At 52.4% G+C, this 26,082-nt stretch overlaps 1 protein-coding gene and 2 pseudogenes across 1 annotated transcript in view; 1 reads left to right on the forward strand and 2 right to left on the reverse strand.

Annotated features, from left to right (window-relative positions):
• The window catches only part of CD226 (CD226 molecule), a 58,797-nt gene extending 35,903 nt beyond the window's left edge, over positions 1 to 22,894 (reverse strand). Inside the window, exons 1-3 of the mRNA XM_016132594.2 lie at positions 21,532 to 22,894; positions 16,116 to 16,541; positions 15,467 to 15,805 (exon numbers count right to left, since the gene is read on the reverse strand). Coding sequence (XP_015988080.2) covers positions 15,467 to 15,805; positions 16,116 to 16,161 — 385 coding nt within the window. The 5' untranslated portion in view covers positions 16,162 to 16,541; positions 21,532 to 22,894. The remainder of the gene's footprint in view (positions 1 to 15,466; positions 15,806 to 16,115; positions 16,542 to 21,531) is intronic.
• LOC118610101 lies at positions 8,437 to 8,555 on the forward strand (annotated as a pseudogene).
• On the reverse strand, positions 17,151 to 17,270 carry LOC118610534 (annotated as a pseudogene).
• Positions 22,895 to 26,082: the final 3,188 nt, after the last annotated feature.

A 26,082-nucleotide genomic window follows, 5' to 3' on the forward strand; every position in this document is an offset into this window, starting at 1 on the left:
CCCGCGCTGGGGGCGCCCTCACCCGCGCCCGCCGGAGCGCCTGCCCCGCGCACCACGCCCGCGTCTCTCCTCCCGCCGCCTCTGCCTTTTCATTGATCAGTTAAAATGAAGAGGCAAGCGACTCGCCATAAGTTTCAAAAAAAAAATCTGTGTTTGCTATTTTTTTCTCAGAATAAAACAGAAATCACTCACGAATATACTGAACAAAGAGTCATTGCCCACCACAAGTTACCCCCTAATCATATTTCTTAGCTATGAAGTTCCTAAGCTTTTGTCCGACTGAGCGCAGTAAATTCTTCATTTTCTTATTCCCACTCCTAGCGTTTCTTTAGCTTCTTGGTTTCCATATAAAAATGGCCAAGTCCTTACATGGGAAGGATGTTGCGCAAACCCAGCAGACCCCAAAATCAGAGACGTTGGCATGACCAGCGGCATTCAAAATGGTGCCCGTTTTATGCTATTTGTTTGTTTGTTTGTTTCCATCCACACGCCTTTCTTTCCTTTAGTGCTCAGAAAGGGTAAATAAAACCATAAGTTCTGAGCCTGAGCTATCTAGATCATAAAATTCTAATGTTTTTGGACAAAAAAAAAAAAAATCCTCCCCACTGAGGGCTACAACAACTCACACCCCTGGTGTGCCAAGCATTTGGGCTATATTCCTGGGCCCTATTAAGAAGGATAAAAATCCCATCTGTGGGTCTGAGCTAATAATGGTAATTGCCATACTTTCCAGAGTACTTCATATCTGCTCGCCACCATGCTAGGCAAACATTACTTCATTTTAGCGTGTACAACAATCCAATAACGTGTGTATTACTAGCATCATCTTTTAGATGATGAAACCAAGGCTGGAGCAGTAAGGACAAGAGCTAGGATTTGAACTTAATCACCCACAACAAATACGATATGTTTCCGAGTCACCTCAGCTGTAGATAAAAGAAGCTAGCAGACAGAGAACTTCTAGGAAAGCAAGCTCAACAAACTACTAAATCCACTGGTTTCTCCTACCTACGATAAGGTACTCGCAGACCTAAATGACAATCGGCTTAATTAAGAGGAGAAACAGTAGGAAAAATGTCATATCTGACGGGCGAAGAACTCGGACACCAACCAGCAGATGGTACGTGGTATCCCTGGAGAGATGCCATCGTGGCTGCCCAGCCCCCACCAGCAACAGCCGACCTGGATCTGCGGGGGCCTCTTCCCTGCCTCCCCAACCCCCCATGGCCTTCTCAGGAGCAGGAGAGAAAGAGAGAGAGCCCTCTGAGAATATCGAGGTTACTGCGTCGAGAATATCGAGACTATTGAGGAAAAAGGAACATGGGAGCATTTTAGAAAATAGAGTGGCAGAGCTTGGAAAACAAAACCAGCCTTTAATTAAGGCAATAAATAAGCTTAGAGGATTTGTTGTTGTCACAGGTCACAAATGGAATTATTTTGCTATTTAAGTTTCTAATTTCTCACAGTGGAAAAAGGACCAGCTTGGCCACAACCAGAAAACAAAACAAACATCTATTTCCTAAGCATGTACTTTTATCTAAGTGGAAAACTGCCTCAAGCAACTCCAAAGCTTCATTAATCTAGCTTATGCATTCATATGGAAATAGTCTGTCTTAAACTGATCATCTTAGGGCCAAATTGGTAAGCCATACATCTTGCATTTAGAGTGGCGACCTCTGTCACTGGCCATTAAATTCTGAGTGTGGGTAAGAGCCAGCCAGTGGCTGTGAAGGAGGAGGCAGCAGTGGGTCCTGCGCTGCAGAGACCTCACAGGCAGAAGTAGCTGCTGTGGGTACAGAGAGCTGCCCCTAGGACTCAGGTGTCCTCATCAAATGCTCGGCCCGCAAGTCATTCAGCAAGGGACCGGCCCAAAGCAAACAAGAGAAGCCTCCGAGAGGCTAAGAGAACCAGAGGGGTAGAGACCATCTCCTAGGGAGGAAAGGGGAGGAAAAAGACGCTTCTTAAGGTGCGGGAGGAAGAAATCGGCATCCCACGCCTTCTCTATGATTCCCATTGCTCTTAAAGAAGTTTCTAGAAACAAAGTGAGTGGGGGAACTACATCGCTGTTATTGGAGACATTTCCAAAACGTGGAAAGCCGTCTCGTTGTGATCATATTTTCTTAGCATTATTTCTGAGCAATGAGTGAAAGTGGCTATTATTTCTAGTACCGGCCAAGAGTTTGGTTTGCAAATATTAGATCAGGCGGGAGGAGTCTTCTGGTTCCGAAATCCGACCTTTCTAGGGCAATAGTCTACTGGCCACACATAAAACAGCTCTGTGGCTCTCAGCGGATCATGCGAACACTTGCCAAGTAACCTTGAGAACTCCCCAGCCAATCCTTGGACCTCGGTGGGCTTTTCTTTGACCGCTTCCAGCCTCCCGCACCCGTCGGGTATGAGAGGACAAACCAGGGGAGCTTAGTCCAAGTTCATTATCACTATAAGCCACGAAACGCACAGTCTACACCCTATATCAACAAATGCGTCTCCTTCGTGGACCCAGGACAAAACACGTCTTTCCTAATTTCGACTTGAACCTGTGGTGGGCGATTCCTTGCGATGGCTCTTTTGGTCCTCAGTTTCGGGATTTGTGCCAGGTCTTACATATGGCTCCTTTAGAAACGCCTTTCTAAAGAAGGGAGGACAAGACAGACCAGTCTTTTGGCCCTTCCTCTAATTGAGAATGACAACCCAAACCATTTCGGGTGCGTTCAACTGTTAGTCTGTTACTATAAATAAAATAGAAAGGTTCACGCGCTGAAGTCACTAACACACAAATAACGACCCAGCGGGGAGGGGCTCTGTGTAAGACAACGTTCTCCGTCCTGGGCCAGAACCTAGCGACCTTCAAGCCTTAGTCGCACAAGAGGTTCCGACTCGCCTGAAAGCAAATTGGTATAAGAAAACATCTACAAAATACTTCTGAGCTGGTCTAGCTTCCCCTGACTTTTTTTTTAGAAATTCTATTTCTGTTCGGCTTAAATCAGGGGGAAATTTCACTTTGAGGGATTAGAATTTAACCAGCTTTTCATTCTGACCCTGGCATCACAGTGCCACTCAGGGTAATGCAGTCTTCGGTGGCGCGTGTGACCATGCCTCGCGGTGACGCTAAATGGAAGGGGACACATTTAACCACCTTCCCGTAGTCTCCTGTAAGAGTGGCCGGCGTTGGTGTGTTAAAATACTGACTACCTTATTATAAATGGCTTTCTTATTTCTTCTTTATCTCACACTAAGAGCACTTATTTGTTTGAAATTATACGTGTAGGTAGTTTTCATGATCTATGACTCTGATCTCGACACAGTTAAAGGGATTTATAAAGGGGTTCGTTACAGAAGAGGAGCTAATGGGGTTCAGAATCGGTGCTACTGGCTTTAATTTATTAGCCGTAGAACGAGCGGAAATATGCGGCCATGCAGAGGCATCTTCGTAAATGACCACAGAGCCCGTACGAGGTACTTTTAATCTAAATCACGAATCCAGTGTCAATATGCCTCGCCGGATGCCGGTGCTCTTGATTGTGCTGTGCCCCTCCGTGGGCGAGGCTTGATCTGAAAGTCTCCTTAAACTTGTAAATACTGGAAAGAACAATGAAACGGAACAGCAACAACAACAACAAAACTGAATTCTTTTTCAGATCACAGCTAAACACACTGTTCGAAGCGAGGTCGGAAGCAGCTTTGACTAAATGTGCCTCTTATGTGTTTGTAGGTCCCATCGCTACATGCAGTTTTTAAACACAGAACATAATTGGATGGTTACTTTTGAAAAATTAGAATTCCACGTCTGCCACCTCCCTGTCTTTTCCATCTCGACGTAAACTCTCTAAATTAGGGGGTGACTTCCAGCTCGCCCGCACGGTGCCTACTTCCTCCGAAGTCTACAATTTAATTTCCACCTCCGTAATTTTAAAGATTTTTAAAGTCATCATTTTACACTCTCTATTTCCCTCTGAAATTGCCTCCAGTAATGGCTTCCTGACTCCATTATCTTGGAATTACATTTATCACGTTTATGGGGTTTGGCCTTTTAAAAGAAAAACAAAACAAAATGCCCTAAAATCGGGGGACCCGGGGCCGATCACAGGAGGCGCCTGAGCCTGGGGCGGCAGCTACTAAGTCACCACGATGGGGGTCGAGCCAGGCGAGCTCGGCCACGGCGTGATATTTAACTTCAGAGGTGCGGTGTGTAGCGTTAACAGGAGAAAGCCTCTTTTTTTTTTTTTTGCCTGTCCATAGGTTGAATTGTACTCAACAGCAAACATTATTCACCCATGGGCTTAAAATAGTCCCCTAAGTGACACATAGCGATACATCGCTGGTGGCTTCAGGGACCAGAGCTAAGCACCGAGATGGCGATTTGTGAGTCGCTTGTGACACAGCACAAAAAAAGCCAAAAACCTCACCGCATACTTCAGGAAAAGATAAATGTGGTGCATGGTTACTTTGGAAACCTTGTAAAGTAGATAACGTAAAATAAATTTTAAATGATAGAATTTAAGAATACTCTAGCCCTGGGGAGTGCTTTAGAATAACATTGACTCTCCGCCCATCCTTACTTTCCCTCTCCCAAATATTACTTCAATTCTGAAAATAAAATACAGCTTCTTAAAAATTTAAAAATAAAAGGTAAGAAATAGGTTTCCAGACTAACCTATATGAAATAAAATGTCTTCCAGAAAACTGTGACTCAGAACATGTATCATCTCAACTAAAAACAGCGATACATTCGATGCAGAGAGGAATACAAGAAGTTTATCTTCTTGATTTTTAGACAAGAGTCGAACCTTAAAATAGTTGCTAATGAGTCATTCCTTGTGAGCTAGAGATCGAGCTTCACCTTCTTTAATGAACACATGGTTCATCAACTAAAGCATACCCTACTAAGGGCATGGACCATACTTTTAATGCCTTTCGTACGTAAGAGAACACGAGAGATTTACACTCGATATGTGAACCCAGCGAGCATTCATTGTAGCCTCATCAATTTTCCTTCAAGAGACGCTGAAATAACAGTGTACCGTTCTGCAGGCAAATTCCGAACCTTGGCGGCGTGGTACCCTCCCGATCATCTCTGTCGTGGTAAATGCATCTCCACGTGCCGGTGACTCCGACTGGAAGCCAGCCCGCCCTTCTCCCTTGCTCTCCCCGACTCCTAACTCCCCTCCAAGCTCTGCCACCCCCCCCCCCTCCAGTAGCCCTAGACATGCCCACTTCTCTGCGTCCCACTCTGCATCCCACTGCCCCTGTTCATGCCTGCTTCAAGCCCGTCCCTCCCGTCGGGGCCAGAGCGGTCCCCGTAGGACCCAGGTCGGGCCCTGTGAGTGCCCAGCGTAAATGTCTGCACCCCCACAGCCTCTGCAGTAGGATCCGGGCTCCTTAGCACGCACGCGTGACAGGGCCTAGCAGAGGTGGCCCTGGTTCGCCGGACTCCAGCTTCGATCCCCCGGGCGCCCTGTGCTCGCGCTGACTCTCGGGCCCCTCAGCGCCGGCCCCCGCTGGGCCTCGCCGCTGAGGCCGCGACCTCGCCACCTTCCTGCCTCCTGCGTGCGGCCTTCGGCCAGGCGTGGCTTCCTCCGCCTTTTCGTATTATTTCTCCTCCGCAGACGAGACGGACCCTCCTCCACTCTCTGCCCGTATTGTGACCCATATTTTCCTCTTCGCTCATAGCGCTGCTCCGAAGTCATGCCTTTCACGTAGTTGTCGACGTTTTAAAATAAAACGGAAAGTTGACGTTTTCCCGCCCAAGTTCGTCTTGTTGGTTGGAGCGCGCCTTCCCAAATTGCTGCTTCCCTCTCCCTTTGGGCAGCTGGAACGTCGGGTTAGGTGTGTAAACACACCTTTCACCCCTCACACGACTCATTGGGGAGAAACGACCCTGAAAAGATCCAGGACTGTGGCTCCCCGTGTAAAAGTAAACAAACAGTCCACTGCTCAGTAAACAAGCTCAGTAAACAAGCAGTCCGCTGCTCTCTTGAGGAAAATATGAGCCGTTTGTAATCACCCCGAAGGATCGAAAGGGCTTTACCCTCGCCAGGAGCCCCCGGCTCGAACCCCGAGGCTGAGTCAGGGCCTCTCCGAGCCTGCGTGTGCGAGGCGTGTCGGACGGGGCCCCCGCTGCGCCAGCCCGAGCCCATCGCTGGGCGGGGCACGCTCCACGAGGGTCACAGCGCTTCACGGTTCCCCGCCCTGAGCCGAGCTGGTCTCCACGAAGCAAATCAACCCTTTCTGTGTGCAGGCCAGTGGTGTTAAGCACAGTTACGCCGCTGTGCAACCAACCTCCAAAACTCCTTTTATCTCGCAAAACCGAAACTATTAAACAACTCCCCATCCTCCGTGCTCGGCCCCCTGACGACCACGTTCGGCTTCCTGTCTCCATGAACCTGACCGCTCCAGGGGCCTCGAGTAAGAAAGTCTCACAGCATCTGCTCCTCCGTGACTGGCTTATTCCACTTAGAATAATGTCCTCGGGGCTCATCCATGTTGTAGCCTGTGTCAGAATTTTCTTCCTTTTTGAGGCCAAAGAATAAATACTCCATCGTGTGCACATGCAGCATTGTTTGTGCATTCATTCCCTGATAAAAACCTGGGTTGCTCCCAACTTTTGGCTATTGTGAATAATTCTCCTATAAACACAGACGTATTCAATTTAATATATTTACAAGTAATACACTAATAAAGTACCGTAGCAAAACCTTGCAAATGGCACTAAAGCATTCTGGCTGTGGAAATAACCGGTTGGTTGAATGACTAAGCTATCTCAGGAAGCTACAAAATACAGAAAAGTGGTGGACGCGTTTCAGGCCAGGACCCCTGGAAAGAGTATATTTAGGGGGAAAGATCTCCTCTACTTATTTTTTTAGAAAGAAGTCGAGTATAAGTAATTAAACTATTTAGGCAAAGAAATATATACCAAAAAAAATCTTTGAACTATGTTTTACATATTATAAGCAATAAATCCATTAGCACCCAGGAAAGTCCTTTACACTTCCTGGGAATTGCTCGTAAGGGGCCGTTCTGTTCCGCTTAATCATATTTGGATTAACAGCTTTCCTATTACGGATTGGGGGGGGGGGGACGTCGGAGATTTTCCGTGGAAGCCTCCCCACCCCTTCTCCATCCTTTTGCAGTTTCACTGAGCGAACTCCTCAGAGCTAACGCCTAAGAAAACCTCTAGGAGCAAAGCGCCGTGCCCGGCAGCGATGGGCCCGCGGAGAGGGCCTCGGCGTCTCTGCGTGCGACTTTTCTTCCCCTAAACGCTCTCCGCTGCCTGTGCTATTCCTCCTTCAAGGGACGCCTGGGAAACCTCGCCCCGCGTCTCAGAGGAGAAACGCGCCTCCTTCTCTGCGCCCTCCGGCGTCGTTCCGTGCGGCCGCCCTCGAAGCACAGGCCCCTCGTCGCCTCGCATCCCGCCCGGTGGTCGGTGGTCGCCAGGCGGTTTCTTCACTGCCGGCTCCCTGCTCCCTCGTCCCTCGAATGAGGGCGGGCAGTACCGCGTTTATGGAACGAAAGACGGAAAGGAATGAGAAGGAAGAACGTGAGGAGGGGCGCTTTTCATTTGTCTGTCATTCAAGAAGGAAAACAGGTTTTGCGACGTTGGCCCGAGCTGGCCGTGGTTCCAGGACTGCAGCCTTCCCTGTCCCTCGCCTGTTGCCTGGTCTCTCCTTCTGCTCTGTTTTCCTTCCCGACTTCTCTGAATCATCCCACGTGCGGTTGCTGGAGTAACGGCTCCACGGAACAGCTGCGATCATGACCGACGTGCACCTGACACTATTCGAACACTGCCGATCACCAAACAAAGCCCAAAGCCTAGACCCGCCACCCGCCGGCCTTCCTTCCCCTACACATCCCGAGCGTAAGAGCGTTTCCCTTTTACGTGACATTTCTCATGATGCGGCTTTCTTCTGGAATCGCACCCAGATCTCCAGCCTGGTGTGGGCACCTTCCACACGTCCCTCGAACTGGCCTCGCACACGTCTGTGCCACGTAACAGTTTCTATGGTGTGTCACGGTGGCTTGATCCACATGATGTGTATATAATGTGCAGCCCACACCTCCCCTGTCAGATAAAAAAGCGTCTCAAAAACAAAGACCTTCTTACTCATTCTCCCTTCACCTCTCAGCAAACAGTAAATGTCTAGTCAATGGATTTAGAAAGGATTTATACTACTTTAAAAATTACTATTATCAACATTTATCCAACAAAGCAGACTTTAATACCTCAAAGTGTCATTGGAGCAACAATGTTTAACAATTTGTCTTTTGGTTCAATTCTGTTATTTTCACTGGAAACATAATAGCCTGTGTTAAGAATAAAAATTCAAACGCTGTGTCAACTCAACTCAAAGACACACAATGCCAGTAATTGGAAATATTTCCATCTTATTAAATGTTCATTCTTTTAGGAAGCTTTTCCAGGATTTAAGAAAAATAGGAGTCTACGGCCACATCACCCTGAACATGCCCGATCCCGTCTGATCTCGGAAGCTACACACGGCCGGGCCTGGTTAGTACTCGGATGGGAGACCACCTAGGAAGACCAGGTGCTGTAGGCGTCAAAAATAAAAAATAAGGGATTATAAACTGACAAGGTCCTTGCAATCTGTGAGGTCAACCAAGGGTTGCCTCGCTTAGAAAAATACAAAAACAGAAATTAAAAAATAAGAGGAAAAAAAGGGGGATTTGCTCCAAGACCCCCGGTGGATTACTGAACCCCATACATTCTATGTTCTTATATGTACATACCTATGATAAAGTTTAATTTATAAATTAGGCACAGTGAGAAATGAACAGTAACCAATAATGAAATAGGACGCTTATGACAACATGCTGTAATAAAAGCCATGTGAAGGGGGTTTCTCTCTCGCTCTCTAAAAGTGTCACGTTGCGCTGTGCTCGCCCGTCTCGCGGTGACGTGAGATGGCACGGTGGCCACGAGGCGAGGTGACCGTCGTGGCGCTGTGACGTCGCCTTGGGCCGCGACACGCGTTACGTGAACGCGAGCCCTGGGGCAACCCCACGGCCGTGCTGAGGACCGAGACAGCTCCTCGGTGACCGCCGAGAGGGGGGTGTGCTCCTCGTGGTGACGGGGGACCCGGGGAGGATTCACGTCCCAGGCCGGACAGCGCAAGGCGCTGAGGAATTTCATCACGCTACTGAGAACGCTGTGCAATGTAACCTTCGCGTATGGCTTATTTCTGAATTCTCCACTTAAGATGTTCAGGCCACAGTTGACTGCAGGTAACCGAGACCGGGGAAAGCAAAAACGCACGTCGGGGGGTTTCCCGGGCTTCCGACTGCAGCATCCAGTGTGCGAAAGAAAAATAAACGTACCGAGCCGTAAGGGGAATGAGTTAGGTAGACGACCTAATCCTTCCTGAAGTTTCGGGCTCTTTGTGTGTCGAGAAGGATACTGTCCTACACACTCCGGGAATACACACCCCTTCGCCAGGCTAATCTGGAAGTGCCAATGTTAGGAGCAGACAGAATTTCATGCAGCCTGCCAAGAAATCGGACAAATTTGTCCTTAAGAGCTCGTCTGCTAAAGTGAGAATGTTAATTTTCTTAACCATCCTGCTAATTCGATGGCGCGTGTAAATTCTCACAGAACGCACGCTCAAGACTTTATTCTTATGGGCCACGATCACCACTCCATTGAATCAGCTGGTGCGACCCGTGTAAGCTTGTCACAGGGCTGTCAAATGTGACTACGGCGTGTCATATCCCCATCCTTAGAAAACTGCTCCTATCAATCTTCTACGGAACATGGGCCTCTCTCTCCGGGCAGATTATGAAGAAGACTTTAAAAAAAAAAAATGTGAGTGGGTCAAATAGCTGAAGCCAGGGAAAATTTCCTCGCGCTGAGGTTTATTGGATTGTGAACACTCTCTCCAGGGACCCGCCAGGAGCCCCATCGGGCGCGTTATTTAATTAAGACGATTGTGGAGTAAGTAAGGGAGAGGGCGCCTGGGGGAATCATTCCACGATGATCCCTGAAGGACTGACTTCATAGTCTTAAAATCCTTACCCGTTTCAAAAGCTTAAACGTCTTTAGAAACTGTCTGGAACGAGAGGGAAAGCCATCCCGCGTACAATCTCCACGCGCTACAAAACCGAACAGAAACCAAAGCCAGCCACCAGCAGCATCATTTGGCACCTGAATCCTTTACCACACCGGCTAAACAGGCCCCGGGTGCACTGGCCCCGAGAGGACGGGGCCTGAGGGGCCCCAGGCTGCCGGTCGGCGGGCGCTCGACTTTTTCTTCCTTTCCCCAGTGGTTTACTTTCCTTTCTGTGCGTTCGTTTTCGAACGACCAAAATCCACCATTTCTATCTTATAAAATGCAACAGACTAGGTAATTGTGCTCTCAGTTAATAATACTGTGCTCTGTCAATGGGAAAATTCCTGTAAGATGTCTTTGAAGGGCGCCGACGCCCACCCCCTAATCCTACGGAGACGTTTCCGAGAGAGGAAGCGTCAGCGAACAATGCTTGCCTTTGAGGGGAGGAATTTTAGGTGAAGACGCAGACCCGAGAAGGTCCAGGGCGCATTGTGGCACGTGTGGGCCGAGCGCGTCCCAGTTGTTGGGATGGGCTCTTACTCGCACACGGAGCCGCCCTCCCGCCCTCCCCTTGCACCCGCATGCCACCGGCCCCCATCAGAAGAGGAAGTGGCATTCCAGATCCTGTCGCCGGCACCCGTCTCAAGGGCTGGGGTGACAGCGTTTGTGGTGAAGGGCGACAGGAGAGAGGTGAGCAATCTGGTCACTGAAAGGTGCAGGAACAGAAACCAAGGGCTACGTGGCCTCCGGCTACGTGACGAAAACCTTCAAGAGCCGCCGCGAAACATTCAGCCGAAAAACAAACGAAAACGAAAACGAGAAAATGCCCCTGCCCTGGGCGCGGCTCAGAAATAAAAATAGCCACCCATCGAAGACTTAAATGTAAGACCCGAAACAATAAAACTTCTAAAAGAAAACATAGGCAGTAAACTCTCTGATATTACTAACAGGAACTTCTTTTCAGATATATCTCCTCGGGTGAGGGAAAGAAAAAAAAAATTAACAAATGGGACTATGTCAAACTAAAAAGTTTTTGTACAGCAAAGGAAACCATCGACACAACAAAAAGACAACCGACTGGGAGAAGATGTTTGCTAATGATACATCTGATAAGGGGTTAATATCCAAAATATATAAAGAATTTATACAACTTAACAACAACAAAATAAACAATCCAATTAAAAAATGGGCAGAAGACCTGAACAGATATTTCTCCAAAGAGGAACCACAGGTGGCCAATGGACATATGAAAAGATGCTCAAGGTCACTAATCATCAGAGAAATGCAAATTAAAACCACAATGAGATATTGCTTCACACCTATCAGAATGGCTGTCATTAATAAATCAAAAACCGGCAAGTGTTGGCCAGGACGTGGAGAAAAGGGGACCCTCATATATTGTTGGTGGGATTGCAAATTGGTACAGTCTAGAGGTTTCTCAAAAAACTGAAAATGAATCTACCTTTTGCACTTCTGGGTATTTATCCAAAGAAAACCCAAACAATAATTCATAAAGGTCTATGCACCTCAATATTCATGGCAGCACAATTACAATAGCCAAGATATGGAAGCAACCTAAATGCCCATTGACGGAAGACTAGATAAAGATGCTGTAGTTCACATATACAGTGGAATATTACTAAGCCGTAAAAAATGAAATCCTACCATTTGCAACGACGTGGATGGACCTAGAGGTTATGCTGAGTGAAATAAGTCAGACAGAGAAAGATAAACACCATATGATTTCACTTATATGCAAAATCTAAGGAACACAAAGAACAAACTCATCAAAAACAGACTCACAAATATAGTGGACAATGTGGTGCCGGACAGAGGGGAGGGGTGTTGAGGGGCTGGGAGAATGGGGTTAAAGAAGAACAAATTAGTAGCTAAAGGGTGGTCACGAGGATGGGGAGCACAGCAGAGGGAATGCAGTCAGCATTAATATGATGCTAGGTGGAGGGCCAGGGGAGGGAGCAAATGGGGGGACCGTTATGAACTATATAGATGTCTAACCGATGGACTGTATACTCGAAACTAATTTAAATAAATAAATTTTTTAAAAAACAGCCACTCAAAGAAGGGTAGGGTCTGTGTGTGTAACAAAAAACGGTCACAGGCAAAGATCACAGCCCATTTCGTCCCCTGCTCTGAATCGACGGAGTGCGTTTTCAAGCGCGTCTAAAGCAAACGCTCCTTTCTGAATGGCACCATGGACGTGAGCGTGGAAGACGGGGGGCCTCGCGGGGTGCAGGGGAGCAGCGTGGTGGCAAGGGCGGGCTGGCGTGCTCGCCGGGGTGGATAGAGTGGACACCGCGTGTCTAAAACCCAAATGTGTGCTCGCGGTCATGCATTAAACGCTATCAGCCATCCAGTTATTGGACTTAATTATGGATATAAATCTAGCTTTGTCTTGTCTTAGAGGTGTTTTTCTTGTATTTCTCTTTTTTAACTTTGTGTTACAAGGTTTTATTGCAAAGCCTGAGAAGCGACTCTCAGGGTGATATGTGCTTTCCAGCAAACGACTCCCATCTCAGCAAACGGAGAGCGAGTCAATAAACACAGCCTTGGCCCCATTCCAGCAGCTCTTGGCAATCAGGCTCCCGTTCATCTCACCCCTGAGAAGGGCAGTAACTATAACCTCGCTTTCCACGAGTCTTAAAACGCTCTTTATCATCCGCCTCCTCCGTGGACCCTTATTTCATGAAGGAGTGAGATTTCGGAGCCTTTAAAATGTTTGTTTCATCAGTGGACTCTTTCTTAAAGGTACTACTTAATGGCTTTTCCTTTAAATGAAAGCCTGCTGAAATGTAACGTCTTGCAGAGCCCTTCTTAATTCTCGTGGGCGTGAGGGTGAGCGTGTGTGTGAGCGTGTGTGCAAGAGAGAGAGAGAGAGAGAGAGAGAGCATGTGTCATGTGCACGAGCTTGAGTGCATCCGCTGGCCCACGGTGAAGACTCGGACTTCCAGTCTCCGTAATCACATGAGCCAGTTGCTTAGGAGGAATTTCTTTCTATGCCCCTGCACATCTTCTTGATTCTGTTTCTCTGGAGAACCCCAAATATTACCAATACCAGAAATACAGCAGATGCACTGACTTACACTCTTGCAGTGGGTAAGTGTTCCAATCCATGAAATGCTCTTCCCCTCCTGTAAGGTTGCTAGGTAGTAAAAAAAAAAAAAAAAAAAAAAGGGGGTTTACTAGGCGTCTCCCGCCGAAGGGCGCCGGGCGGCCCCGCAGTGTGCATGCAGGGGGGGCTCGGAAGCCATCAGCGTGGGTGGCAAGGCCTGTCCTCACGCCCCGGCGCCCCTGGGACTCGCCGCTGTGCCCGACGGCTCCCTGTTCACTTTCTTCACACTGCGTCTACCGCATGAAAACCCACCTGGGACCCCCACGACGCCCACGCTGAGCCTTTTCGCGGTGTGGCCGGGGAGAGCTTCCCACCCTCACAGTCTCGTCCTCACCTCGAGGCCATCTCTCAGGCCGCCTCTCAGGCCGCCTCTGGCGACAGTGCAGGGCCTCAGAGCCCAGGACAAGAACCGCTTTCCACTGCCGCTGCGTGCTAATAGAGCGCACAAAGGAAACTTTTAAGGATAGTTAAGGCTGATTTTTAGATACGGCTACTGTATTTTTTAATGTGCGATCGTCCTTAGCTTTAAGAAAACGAAGGCTTCCGAGTCTCAAAAGTGAGCGAAACACCATCACTGGCCGGCGGTGAAATGATGACTGCGGTCAAGCTAACCAGCGTGCCTTCTCGCAGAGTCACGTGTGTGTGTGTGTGTGTGTGTGTGTGCGCACGCGCGTGAAGAGACCTGAAATCTGCTCTTTCTGCAAAAATCCGGCGTTCGATACAGTATGATCGCTACTCTCACCATGCCGCACTTCAGGTGTCTGGACCACGTCATCCTACGTAGCTGTGGCTTTCTCCCCCTGACCCGCAGCCCCTCATCTCCCCACCCATCACCCCGGCAACCAGTGTTGTACTGTTTTTTTTCAATTGGTCGCGCTTTGGCGGAAACTGGACGAGCGGCCCTGGGACCCGCCCCGCGCAGGTCTGCCCCGCCGCGCAGGAAGGAAGCCGGCCTTGCTCTGGCCAGGGCTCAGCCGCATGTGAAGAGGGCACTCCCAGCTCCCTATGAATCCCCTCCTTCGCTTGCGTGGCTCAGAAACAGACCCGACACTAAAAACCTGCAAATGGCGTTTAGCACAACGGCAAGTAAGGTCTCGCGTGGTAAAACGCTGTCCTCAATAAATAAGTATTTAACGAAAGAGATTCTGCTGACATCCCGTAAGCTCCACCCACATACATGCAATTACTCCTGAGCTTAGCTCTGCCTGAAAGGAAAGGAAAACCCGACACATCAAAATTTTCCTTGCCTTCTGACCATTGCTATTGCTTACACCACACTGTGAGATATTCCTGTGCAATGCGGATCCCTTAAAAAGAAAGCGCTATATCGATATCACGTAAAGGGCTCTGCTGGATGCCCATGCGGGATGTCATTTGGAGATGCCAGACAAGAAGCACACGGTCTCAAATTACTTCCTTCTAACACTGTCGCCGGTGCCTGAAAAATTCGTCTCCAGTCATTTTGTATCAAAAGCGCAGGAAATAATAATAAGGATAATAACACCTACTATACCCTGACTACCATGAGCTAAGCTCTTTAAATACACGATCCCTAAACCATTCAACAAAGAGAATACCATCAACTCAGTGTGCCATTAAGAACCTGAGATTCGGAGACACTGAGCAGCTAACCAAGGTTATATAGAAAGTAAAGGCTGTTAAGATCCAAGTTTTTCTTCTGTCCCAGATGCAACCCCCTGGGGGGACCAACAGACACAGCACCAAACGACGCAGAGAACGGACTCCGAGGGGTCCATGGAATCTTCTGGAAATGACAGCTCACACTTTCGGGATCCTCTCTAGGGAGCCTGGGATGAAGCGGAAGATGGAGCTGGCGCTTGACCCTGGCCCGACATTCAGGGCTGGGGAGGGCCCGTGAACATGCAGGGGCTGAAGCCCCACTATGTGCCCAGGGAGAGGAAATGGCCCCACAGCTGGAGCGAAAAGCCCTGGCAGGAAAGGGTCGGGCCCCTGAGCCCAGACGCTGCCACCATCGGTTTAATCTAGGGCGGAGTTTTCGGTAAGACCACGCAAGACCTGCGCTTTCTCCCGCTGCATTCAAAGTGGCGGGGCGCTTCTCCCGCTTAGAAACGCTAGCACGCGGAGAAGAACGAGATGAAGTCAAAGTGCCGTCTCTGAAATGGCATCCATGGACTCTAGGAATGGAATTGGAAAACATCGCAAAAGCGTAATGAAGCGTTTCGTAGCTGCTTCTTGGGCTGCACAGAACCACATGTCGTAGACAGGTAAAAAGGCAAATAAAATCTGTACTTACCCGAGGGAACCACCTGCACCGTCTTTTCCCAAGACCCCTGCGGGAAAGTCTCGAGGACGCAGGAGTAGAGGCCCACGTCGGCTTCAGAGGCATTATGAAAGGACAGCGCCATGTCATTGAGATCCGTGGTCGAATTCAAAAAGTAAACCTTCTCGGCATAGGGTGTCCTTATGACCATGCCGTACGTTGGGTTGAAAATGGCTATGGACTCCTTCTCGGTCTCATTGACCTTGAACCACTCCACCTGGGTTAAGGTGCCCCCGGATGGGTACACACATTCTAGGGTCATGTTCTTGGCAAGTTTCACAGTCGTGTCATGAAACGTCTCGGCACATAGAGCTGAAATACATATACATTGCAGTAGTTCGATTAGACTTTACGATGGAAATACCAACAGATATCTTAAGCCGATTCTAAGTTTCCTAAAACCTAGCCAGATAGTCGACTGACATCATAGTAAAGGTTAACAGTTTCTTCCTTACCCTAAAAAGGTTTCTACTGCTGGTAATCAGCATTGGTGACTTTTAGTTTTTCTGAACAAGTGAAAACTGATCTAAGCCAACTGAAGTGCATTATAAATTCTGAACATGTCACACTATAAGACCAAAAAAACAGGAGTAAATTTTTTAAATGAAGACATTATCTTTACCTTTGTGTACGTGAAGAACAGCCAAAAGGAAAGTAAGATAATCCATCTCTGGAAAGCACCTGGGAGGCTGGTCTACAAAAAAAAGACAATTCTTCTAATGTCACACACGGAGGCCCAGCACGGAGCAGTGTTTCCTTCCTCCGAGATGTTATCAGCAGCGCCTTCGTTTTCTGAAGTACGAACACAGGAAAAAGGGCTCGGCTTCAAAGTCCGCTTCGCTCTCTTAGAGGAGGATGTGCAGATCTGCAAAACTCCTCTCTCGGGGAAAGAGTCAGCTTCTTCTCAAGCTTTCTTTCTCTGCGGAGATTCATTCATTGAACACACCTTCGCTGAGTGCGTTCTCTGTGCCAAGCTCTAGGCAATGAGGGTGCAACAATACGTGAAAAAAAAAAAAAAAACAATTCTTGCCGTCGGGACCCTTGCGTTCTAGTGGGGGGAGAGAAAAAGCAAAACAAGGAGGTGAGAAGCCTGGAGAGCAGTGTGGACGGAGGTGGCAAGGGCCCGAGGAAGCGCGGCCGGAGGGCAGGGAACGGGAACGGGCGTAGTGTTTCCCCTCTGATAGGAGGGCCCAGGAAGTCTTTGCCGCGACGCTCAGATGGGAGCGAGGGCGGAGGGCGAGGGGAGGGGCCTGCGGCCCTGGTGGTTCGGAGGCTCCACCGATGCGGACGGCCCCCTGGGCACGGCCTTCCTTTGCTGACCTCAGGCGCTGGCTTCGGGCGATGAAGTGACCACTGAGGCCCTCCGGAAACAAAAGCGTCCTGGCTCTGGGCATATACAAATTGACCATTATGGTCGATTTTTTTTTTTTAATTTCTTTATTTTGAAATAATTACAGAGTCGCAGGAATTTGCAAAGATAGAACAGAGGGGTCCCATGTACCCTCCGTCCACTGCCCCCTTGATGGCTGCATTTTATGTAATTATAGTGTACGATCAAAACGTGATTGATTTCTTAGGCTCAACATGGCTCCCACCTCTTGTAAAATAACAGCTCAATTCCTTTCTTTCTTATTTATTTATTTATTTATTTTGTTAACGCCTACAGCACCTGGTCGTCCTAGGTGGTCTCCCATCCAAGGACTAACCTAGGCCCGACCCTGCTCAGCTTCCGAGATCAGACGGGATCAGGCACGTTCGGGGTGGCGTGGCCATAGACCACGGTTCAGTTTCTTAAGAACTTGTTTGGAACATGTTACCGTGCCAGTATAAAAGCTTAGCATTGCCTCTATAACAAAAGCGTTTGGCCCCGATGAGACCGTCAAAATAAAAGGTGGGTGAAAACGAGGCGAGGAGGGCAGGAACTGGCGGAGAGGGCCTCGCCGGCTCTGAACCGCCCACGCGAGTCCGTCCCAAGGGGCACCAGTGAGCGAGTGTTCGCCGCTCGCCTCCAGCGTCTGCTGGGGAAACTGTTTCCAGAAACACGAAATCAAGTATAACGCACTGATAATCAGAACGAAATGATGCCGTGTGCACGGGATGCTGCCCCCCGCAGAGCCTCCCGTGTTCCCAAACCTTTCACGTCGGTGACGCGATTCGCGCCTGTAGCAGCTCGGCGAGAGTCACACGTTACCTCCGTTTTGTAAGCAATTCGATGAAACGTCGTGCCGAAACTTTCCCTGAGTCGTGGCCAGTGCCCGGCGTAGGGCCGGGAGACGCAGGCATGAGACAGATACGGCCTCTGCCCTCGAATCGGGCATAACGTACCGGGTCAGACAGAGCGAAGAGGCGATTTATTACAGCAAGACTTGACAATGCCCATACGAGTCCCTCGATCAAGTTTTATGACGGTCCAGAGAGGGAACGACTCACTCTAAGGTTTCCCAGCTCGCCTTCGCCAGGCGCTGGGCCTTCCGACCTGAATAAGGCTTTCCGACCAGAAGCGCGGGAGAGGGAAATAAAGGGGTGACATGTGAGACGCTGCCGGGAAAAGGTGTGACCACAGTCTCAGGCCCGGGGAAGGCGCAAAGACGGGGCCGGGCCCGCGCGGAGAGTGCCCCGAGGGACGTGCGCAGAGGCTCAGACCTGGCCATCAGCCGCCACGCGCCTTACCTCCAGCTCGGCGCCGATAACGATGCCTGGGACTCGTGTCCAGGGCCTAAATGGAAGCTTTTCAAAGTTGCGTCTGGAGCGATTGAGGCTCTGGAGATGGGGAGGGAAAGTCACAGACGAGACTGTGCAGAGAGCCAGGAGGAGACCGCGTCTGCCCCTGCGGGGTTCCTGACGCGATCCTCAGAGCCAGCGGCGTCCCAAGGCGTGGGCGCCAGACCGACGCGGCCTGATTCACTTCCCAGAGAGATACCCGAAGATCGGCAGCCATCGCGACGTCCTCGCTCCTGCCGGACTCCTGACCTCTGGTGTCCAGGCCTTCTCTCCTCCCACGGGAATGCGATGGCGAGTCTAAGCCCCTCCACTGATGACTGCGATCAATTTGGGGGTGTGGGTGGCGAAGCCAACCGTGAACTAAGCGTTGACCCGATCCAAGCAAAGAAAATTATTTGCAGTTCTGCCCAAGTCAGGCCTCCCGCCTCTCTCCACCCCACCCCCAGAATCTTACTGCATTGGAACAAGAAAAGATGCTGCCCAGTCATCACAGGCAGCCATCGCCGAAGAAATCGGCCTGGGGGACGATGGCAGAGAGACGTGATCAAACTTCCAAACCTGGGTCTCAGAGGGCTTCGCTGAGCCAGGGACTCCGCAGCGCTGGAGTCTGAGAACATACGGCGAGGTTACAAACGTCCGTATTCTATAAGCCGGTTAGGAAAACCGGCTTTTGCTTCCTGCGCCCATACGCACCTAAACCAGGACAACTGCTCCGGCCGCCGCGTGAGTCCCCGACTGGAAGAAGCAACGAGGGTTGCCACACTTAGGACACAGGCCGGCGGCTCGGACCAGGACGCTGCCCGTGGAGACGCAGAGACGGGGCGGGGGGAGCGGCTGCCAAGACACCGCCTGCTGCCGCAGGGAGAGGCGACAAGGCCACACGGCCCTGACGGGTCCGGTCGGGAAGACGGAGCCCGCGCCCGCTGAACGGAGCGTATTCTACATGGAGCGCTGCTGGCGAAGGGCGTGGAGTGCGGAAAAGCCCCCCGGGGCTGGAGACGCAGGGCAGACGGGAGCTCACGCAAGGGTCCCTCGTGCTCACGCTCAGGGGACCTGGGAGGAGCCCGGGCCCTCCACGGCAGCCACGGCGCGACTGCAGCTGGTCCAGCGGGGAAATCAAGCTCGTCCTGCGATGTCCGGGAAAAGGGGAGGGAGGCTCCAGCAGGGGGAAAAAAAGGCGAGTGACGGGCAAGAAAACTGAGCTCAGAGGACGAGAAGCGCGGCCAGCCGGGGGCGCCTCGGGACGCCTCGCGGCCAGCACCTTGCACAGGGCCAACGCTTTCCCTCTGGGGGGCGTGGGGAGGGGGCGAAGACGCCTCTGGCCACCGGCATCCTCGCCGTGCAGGATTCAGCGAGAAAAAGGAAACCAGACGCGTCCCAAGCGCAAGGGAAAAGCCGGCCTGCAGGTCCGATGCCCTCTCGGCAAAGCTTCGCCGGCCTTTTCCTGCAGAGCTGGGGAAAGCTGACCCTAGTGTTCATGTGGAACGGCAAGGGGACCTCGAAAAAGAAGAAAGTGACACCCCGAGTCACAGCTTTATGGTGACGGCTCGAAATACCTGCGAAGTCGAGGGCGCCAGACCTCCAGGACGTGAAAATGTCCTTAAGCGCTTGTTAAACAAAGCAAAAACGTGCGTATACACACACGTGTATGTGTACATATGCATAGCGCATGTGTATGTGTGTGTGCTCACGTGTGCATGTGTGCATGTATGTGTGTATGTGTATGTGTGCATGCGCATGTGTGCGGGCATGTGTGCATGTGTGCGCGCATGTGTGCATGTGTGTGCATGTGTGTGTGCACGTGCACACGTGTGCATGTGTGTGCTCACGTGTGCATGTATGTGTGCGTGCATGTGTGTGCATGTGCACACGTGCGTGCCTGTGTGCATGTGTGTGCTCGTGTGTGCATGTGTGCATGTGCGTGCGTGTGTGCCTGTGTGCATGTGTGTGCTCGTGTGTGCATGTGTGTGCATGTGCGTGCGTGTGTGCCTGTGCGCACGCATGTGTGAGTGCGTCGTCACCAGGAAGAGAAAGAGGTCAGACCTGGGGGAAACGGGGCGCGGTGCGGGCAGGGAGGAAAGAGCCCCACGGCAGAAAGCAGACGCTGCCGCCGCGCGCCGGCCGCGGGCCCTGGAAGAAACCGGACGCGACAGCACCCCCCACTCCCTGCAGCTCCCCCGCCTGTCTCCTCACTGACCTTCCGCCTCCCCGGAGTCAGGAGCTGGGGGTGCAGGACAACCCCTGGGAAAGGGGCACTGACCGAAAACACCCTATCGTAACCCCTTCGTGCCCGCCGCGCCCAAAGCCCGCGGAGCCGAGACCAGCAGCGGGGCGCACGCGCTCCCGCCGCGAACGGCATCGAGGGGGGTCACGGGCCCCGGGAGAGGCGGCGGCGGGCGTGTGGCTGCAGAGAGAGCTCAGCTGGCACCGCTCTGCCGAGGACGAGCCCTATTTATCACCATCTAACCAAAGACAAATAGGGAGAACGCTTGAGCTGTTTCTGTTGTGTAGGCTGCCATTTTTTGCATGATTTATGGAGGGATTTTGGCTCGAGGTTTTTTTTCTAATAGAGCTGTCCGTACAAAAGAGACTCATCTTCCTGGAAGTCATTAATCACAATATCACTGGGGTGCTCTCGTATTGAACACGTCTGTCTCGGCCAGCCACGGTAAGGGTGAATTCATCTGGCCCGTTCGCCTCGGACTCCGGGCTCCCAGGTGACCCGGGCTGGGTGACGGCCGTCAGACAGAACCGTCTCCATCTCCCCGGCATGACTGCTTCTGCTGGCGGTGCTCCGCTCCGCTCTCCCCGATGCCTCGGCCCTTCCTGAACGCAGGGCGGACGCTGCTGGCCACTCGGCGTCCCAAGCCCCCTCCCGCTCACGCTGAGATGTGGCGGAAATGCTCAGGAAACCCCCGCCCCGGCTCTGATTCCTTTCCTCGCTGGCCCAGACAGCCGGGGACACACTGGGACACAGAGGGCCGCGCCTCCCCCGCCCCCCAACCTATGCTAAACTTTGAGAGCTGAGGACTGAGGCCGCGAAGCCTTTGGGTGTGGGGCTTAGTTCCCTCCCTCTTTCTCAGATGCTGGGTTTGACGGGCGCCGTTGTTTGGGTGTGACTGCTGCTAAGAGGCTCACGCTTCCAGCAAGATGCGGTCTGCAACATGACAGCCTAGGTTTCTGCTCCCTGCCTCTAAGCGCCTCCTTCAGAGTCCTCTTCCAGCGAGGGACATGGAGACCATGAGTTGCTGGAGCTCCAGCAAGTCAGAGACCTGCCCCAGGAGGTAGCCCACCCCTGGGGGGCCAGAAAAACTCACTTCCACTGACAGCAGCGGCTTCAGTCTGGGCTGGGCGCGGTCCTCCAGCAGGGGCCCGGGGGCCAGGCACGGCCCACTTGGCACACGGTTTAGCTGGAACTCAGCCAGGCTCATGTGTTTGCAAATCGTCTGCTACAGCGAGTGAGTAGTTGCAGCAGAGACTATATGGCCTACAAAATCGAAAATACCAACTATCTCGCCCTTGCGTAGGATGATGACTATTCTGATCGCGAATATTTATTATTTACGTTCATCCTTGCTCAGTCTTTCTTGAGGTAAGAAAAGTTAGCCCTGACACTGACAAAATTAGCGCCTTTTTCTCATTCCCAAGAACCATACCCTCAGACCTACCATAAATACAATTCCGGAAATAGACTAAGAAAAAGCACTTAGATGACAGCCTTTTACTAAACTACACCCATCATTAAACCTACAGGTTTGCACAATTCAACTGTTTGGCAAATTACAGCGTTTTCCCTCAGCCCTCCCCCCACTGTATCTGCTGAGACCGTGTTATTAACGAACCCCCCTCTTGGCACGCTATTAATTTTAAAAAGCCTGAGCCTGGCCACCTCCCACCTTTTTTCTAGAAGGCTGCTCACTAACCTTGAGCGGTGAGAGTTCTGCTCGCTCTAACTGCCCTTGCCCGTGCGCCTCGGGGAAGGGCTTCCTGTTTGTCGTGGGCTCTTGGCCTCGCCCCCGCCCCGCGGCCGGCCTGCTCCCCGCTGTCCTCGTCCCCTCGACGGCAGTGCCGGAGCAGGGAGGCTGTCCGCAGAGGGCCTCGCTCGCCCCGAACTCCTTTGGGCAGGAGCTGAAACGAAGCACTAATGTTTTACTGAGCAGCGTGTTTCAAAAGGATTAAAGCCAGCCAAGAAGTGTCCTTGCTTCTGGAAGCATCTTGACCATGGTAGCGACTCGCTCGTTCTGAACTCGGAGTTCTCTCTCCTTTCCCCCTGAAGGTTTCACAGTTAGAAGGGGTGGACTGCTCACCCTATATTCTAACTCTCGGTTGAAACTGCACACACAGAAAACTTGAAGCTGGTAACTCGGCCTTTTCCTCCCCATTCGCTTTCCTGCCAATCAAAGCACCCGATCGTCAGAAGTCTCTCGAGCGCAGGAAGCTCTCTCTCTTATCGCTGCTCATATCTCCGTGTGCTTCGATCCCACTTTCTAGAGACTCTTTAGGGTTGTTTTTCATCTCCCGGCCCCTGACCCCAAAAGTGCACATGTCGGTGCTTCCTACGCGCCGCGCCCCCAGGCCCAGCGGCTCCGGTGTTAGAAACGGCGCTTTCGAAGCTGCCGCGGACAACGGCAACGTCGACTTCGTTTATTCTTTTGCTACATGGGTAATGGAGGTCGCCGAGGTCGGGTCTGCACAGACTGCGGATAGACCCCGAAGGAGGGACCATGCGTGTCAGAGGAGAAGGCGCTTCCTGGGGCCTAACCCGTCCCACATGCCTCACACGGGTCCCGGGAGCAGGCCGGCCTCCTCTGCGGGCCACGCGAGAAGAAACGCCCTCCCACTTCCTGAGCGTTTCCTGGGCGCCGGCTGCGAGACAGGGGTCACTTTCCGGAACCGCCACGTGACCCGAGTCTCTCCCTCCCACGCCTCGCCACCCTCCAGGGGACACCCAGACCTCTCGCCGCCCCGCAGGGCTGCGCACGACGGGTCACCTCGCCTTCCCGTCTCGTGTCCGGCAAGTTCGTTCACGTCCGCCCTCCGCTCCAGACTCGCCTGAGGCTCTGCAGTTGGAGGACTCCACGGCGAGGCCGTTGCCCTGGGGCTCCTGAGCTTCTCCATCCCTGTGACCCCATCGGCGGATCTCGGTGCATGCTGCTGCCTCCGGAGGGTGCTGATTGCCCGGGGGGCGGCCTAGGTCTCTGTGTGCGTGCGTGTGTGTATGTGCGTATGTACATGTGCACGTATGTGTGCGCACGTGTGTGTTATATGCGTGTCTACATATGCGCATGGGGGAAGGAGGCGGTTTCTACAGCCAGGGTTGGAAACCAAACCGAACGCGGTCGCCACGGAGACCTTCGCGTTCACCTCTCCCGCCCCGTCCCGGTTTATCTGCTTTAAACGTCATCCTCTGGCCTCTTCGAGCACGTTCTCTCTCTTGCACACAAAAAATCACCCACAGTCGGTGGAAGGCAGGCGGCGGCTGCTCGGTGGCTGGGAGACCGATGGCCTTGCTCCCGTGCTTGACCTCGTCTGAGGCCGGACGCGGCCCCGCTGCCCGGCCAGGCGCACCTGTCCCTCCCGGTGACCTGCGGACGCAACAACCGGGCGCACGGCCCTGCGCGGGGCTCGGAGGACGCGCTTCCGATCCAGGGGCGGCATTCCCCATCCCATGACGTCGGGGGCGCCAGGCTCCTTCTCCCTCCGCGGCCCGCCGTCCCGCAGACCGAGGCCAGTGTCCCCGGCCCTCCAGACGGGGGTGGGGACCGGGGAGGACATGTCGCCGACAGTGTTCCAGGCCGGGCCGCCAGCAGGCAACCTCGGCCGCGCCATCGGTTCCATGGGGTCGGCTGGCGCGAGGGCAAAGTCGTCGCCCATTTAGGGGTTAGAAGCATTCTAGAAGAGGAGATAAAACAAGAACGTTTTCTACTCTCTTTTCATTCCTCTTCACAGCCAGGTATCTATCTCTTCTTTTTTAAATTCCCGTAACTCTCCGTAAACACCTACGGACAAGAAGAGCCGAAAGGCGACACTCTGCGGCCCCAGCACATCCGGCGGTGACGGTCGTCAACACCGAGGTGGTGCGACCGCTGCCGTGGCAACGAAGTACCCCGCGATGAAGGGTCAGGGGAACACGCTGACGCCTGCGGGACCGAGGTGTGACGCCTCGAGCCTTTGGAAGAGGGGTCCCCTCGGAGCCCTCGCCCTGCGGCCCACGCACCACGTGCTGCTGCGTGGTGCGCCGGAAACCGACGTGATTTTATTAACCAATGGCACCGCGGTCAATTTAATAAGAAATAAAAACAAAAGGACGTGAGAAATCGGGCCTGGAGGGGGGCAGATGGATAGGGGGGAAGGAACAGGAAAAAGGAGACGATGGTTCACAAGGAGACCCAGGATCGTCCGAGTACAGGCCACCGCCAAAGTCGCCGGAGGCGGTAGGACGGCTCGGGGGAAGTACGCAGAGGAAAAGGAGCCGAAAACGTGTTTATAGTAAAACTGAACCAAAAATGACACCAAACCACACCCCGAAACCCACATTTCTAAGGGGTCCTTGAAAGCTCAGAAGGCAGACCGTATGGGGGATGCGAATTCTCAGAAACGAGAACCGGTGCCCGGAGGGGTGGGAGGAAGTAAAAGCGAAACACGAGGCCGTGTCGCGGCCGGTCGTGCTGTGAGATCCAGCACCGCCGGGTCGGGCCGGGCAAGGGCCTGGAGGAAAGGGGTGAACACCGAGCCATCCCGGAGCGCCGGGAGGGCGCTGTTAGGGCGTCACGCACGCACGCACAGACGCACGCACACGCGCGCACGCACACGCACGCACACGCACACACACTCGCACACACTCACACACGCACAGACACACACTCGCACACACGCACACACATGCACACACACGCACAGACACACACGCGCGCACACACACAGACACACACTCACACAGACACACACGCACACACGCACACACGTGCACACACAGAGACACACGCGTGCGCGCACACGCACACACACGCACACACACACAGACAGACACACACGCGCACACACACACGCGCGCACACACGCACACACTCGCATGCGCGCACACACACGCACACTCACACACGCACACACGTGCACGCACACACGCACGCACACACACACAAACGCTCACTGGATTCAAGTAGGCGAAACATCTCACCTGGTAAATCAAGCAGAAGGAGGGAACTGAGTGACCGTCTTCAGAGCACGTGGGACCCACAGTTCTCGATACGGAATGGGAAGGGATCAGCAGTCTCTTCCTTTTACTTCAGTAACTGCGGTAACTTGACCTGTGCTCTCCTCAGCCATAAGCGAAGGGGAGAAAGACCTTCAGCTTCGCGGGGCCACAGATCAATGAAATAAGTGATTCGGGTTTTTCGGGGAGTGAGGTTGGTGACTAAACATTTCAGAGTCCTCCGTATGATCCGAAAGACCTTACTCGTGGGCGCCAGCTGGCACTCAAGCCGAGGTGGGCATCACGGCCCAGCCCAGGGCGACAGGGTCAGCCAGGGCAGCCGCGGATGAGGACAAGGCCGTCTGACACTTTAAATACTGTGAGTGGGGCAAAGCCCACGTTGTATGTAGTCACGGCACAAGAAAAGGTTCTGCGGCTAGCCCCCCCCCCCCCAGACGGCCGGACCGCGCTGCTGGCCGGTGCCGGCCGCAGCGTGAAGCTCCACGGCGTGGCCCGCTGCTCGCCGGCTCGCACGCCGAAGCCTCGGGGACGCGCCCAGCCTCCGCCGCTGCGGAGATCCCGGCGACGAGCTCTTTCTACATCTCTCTCGATACTCCGAGCCAAGCGTGTCTCTTGGGTACCCGTCTAGGAGTAAAAGTGCTCGGTTATCACTTAC

This window comes from Rousettus aegyptiacus, unplaced genomic scaffold, assembly GCF_014176215.1.
Source record: "Rousettus aegyptiacus isolate mRouAeg1 unplaced genomic scaffold, mRouAeg1.p scaffold_m13_p_12, whole genome shotgun sequence".
NCBI lineage: Eukaryota > Metazoa > Chordata > Mammalia > Chiroptera > Pteropodidae > Rousettus > Rousettus aegyptiacus.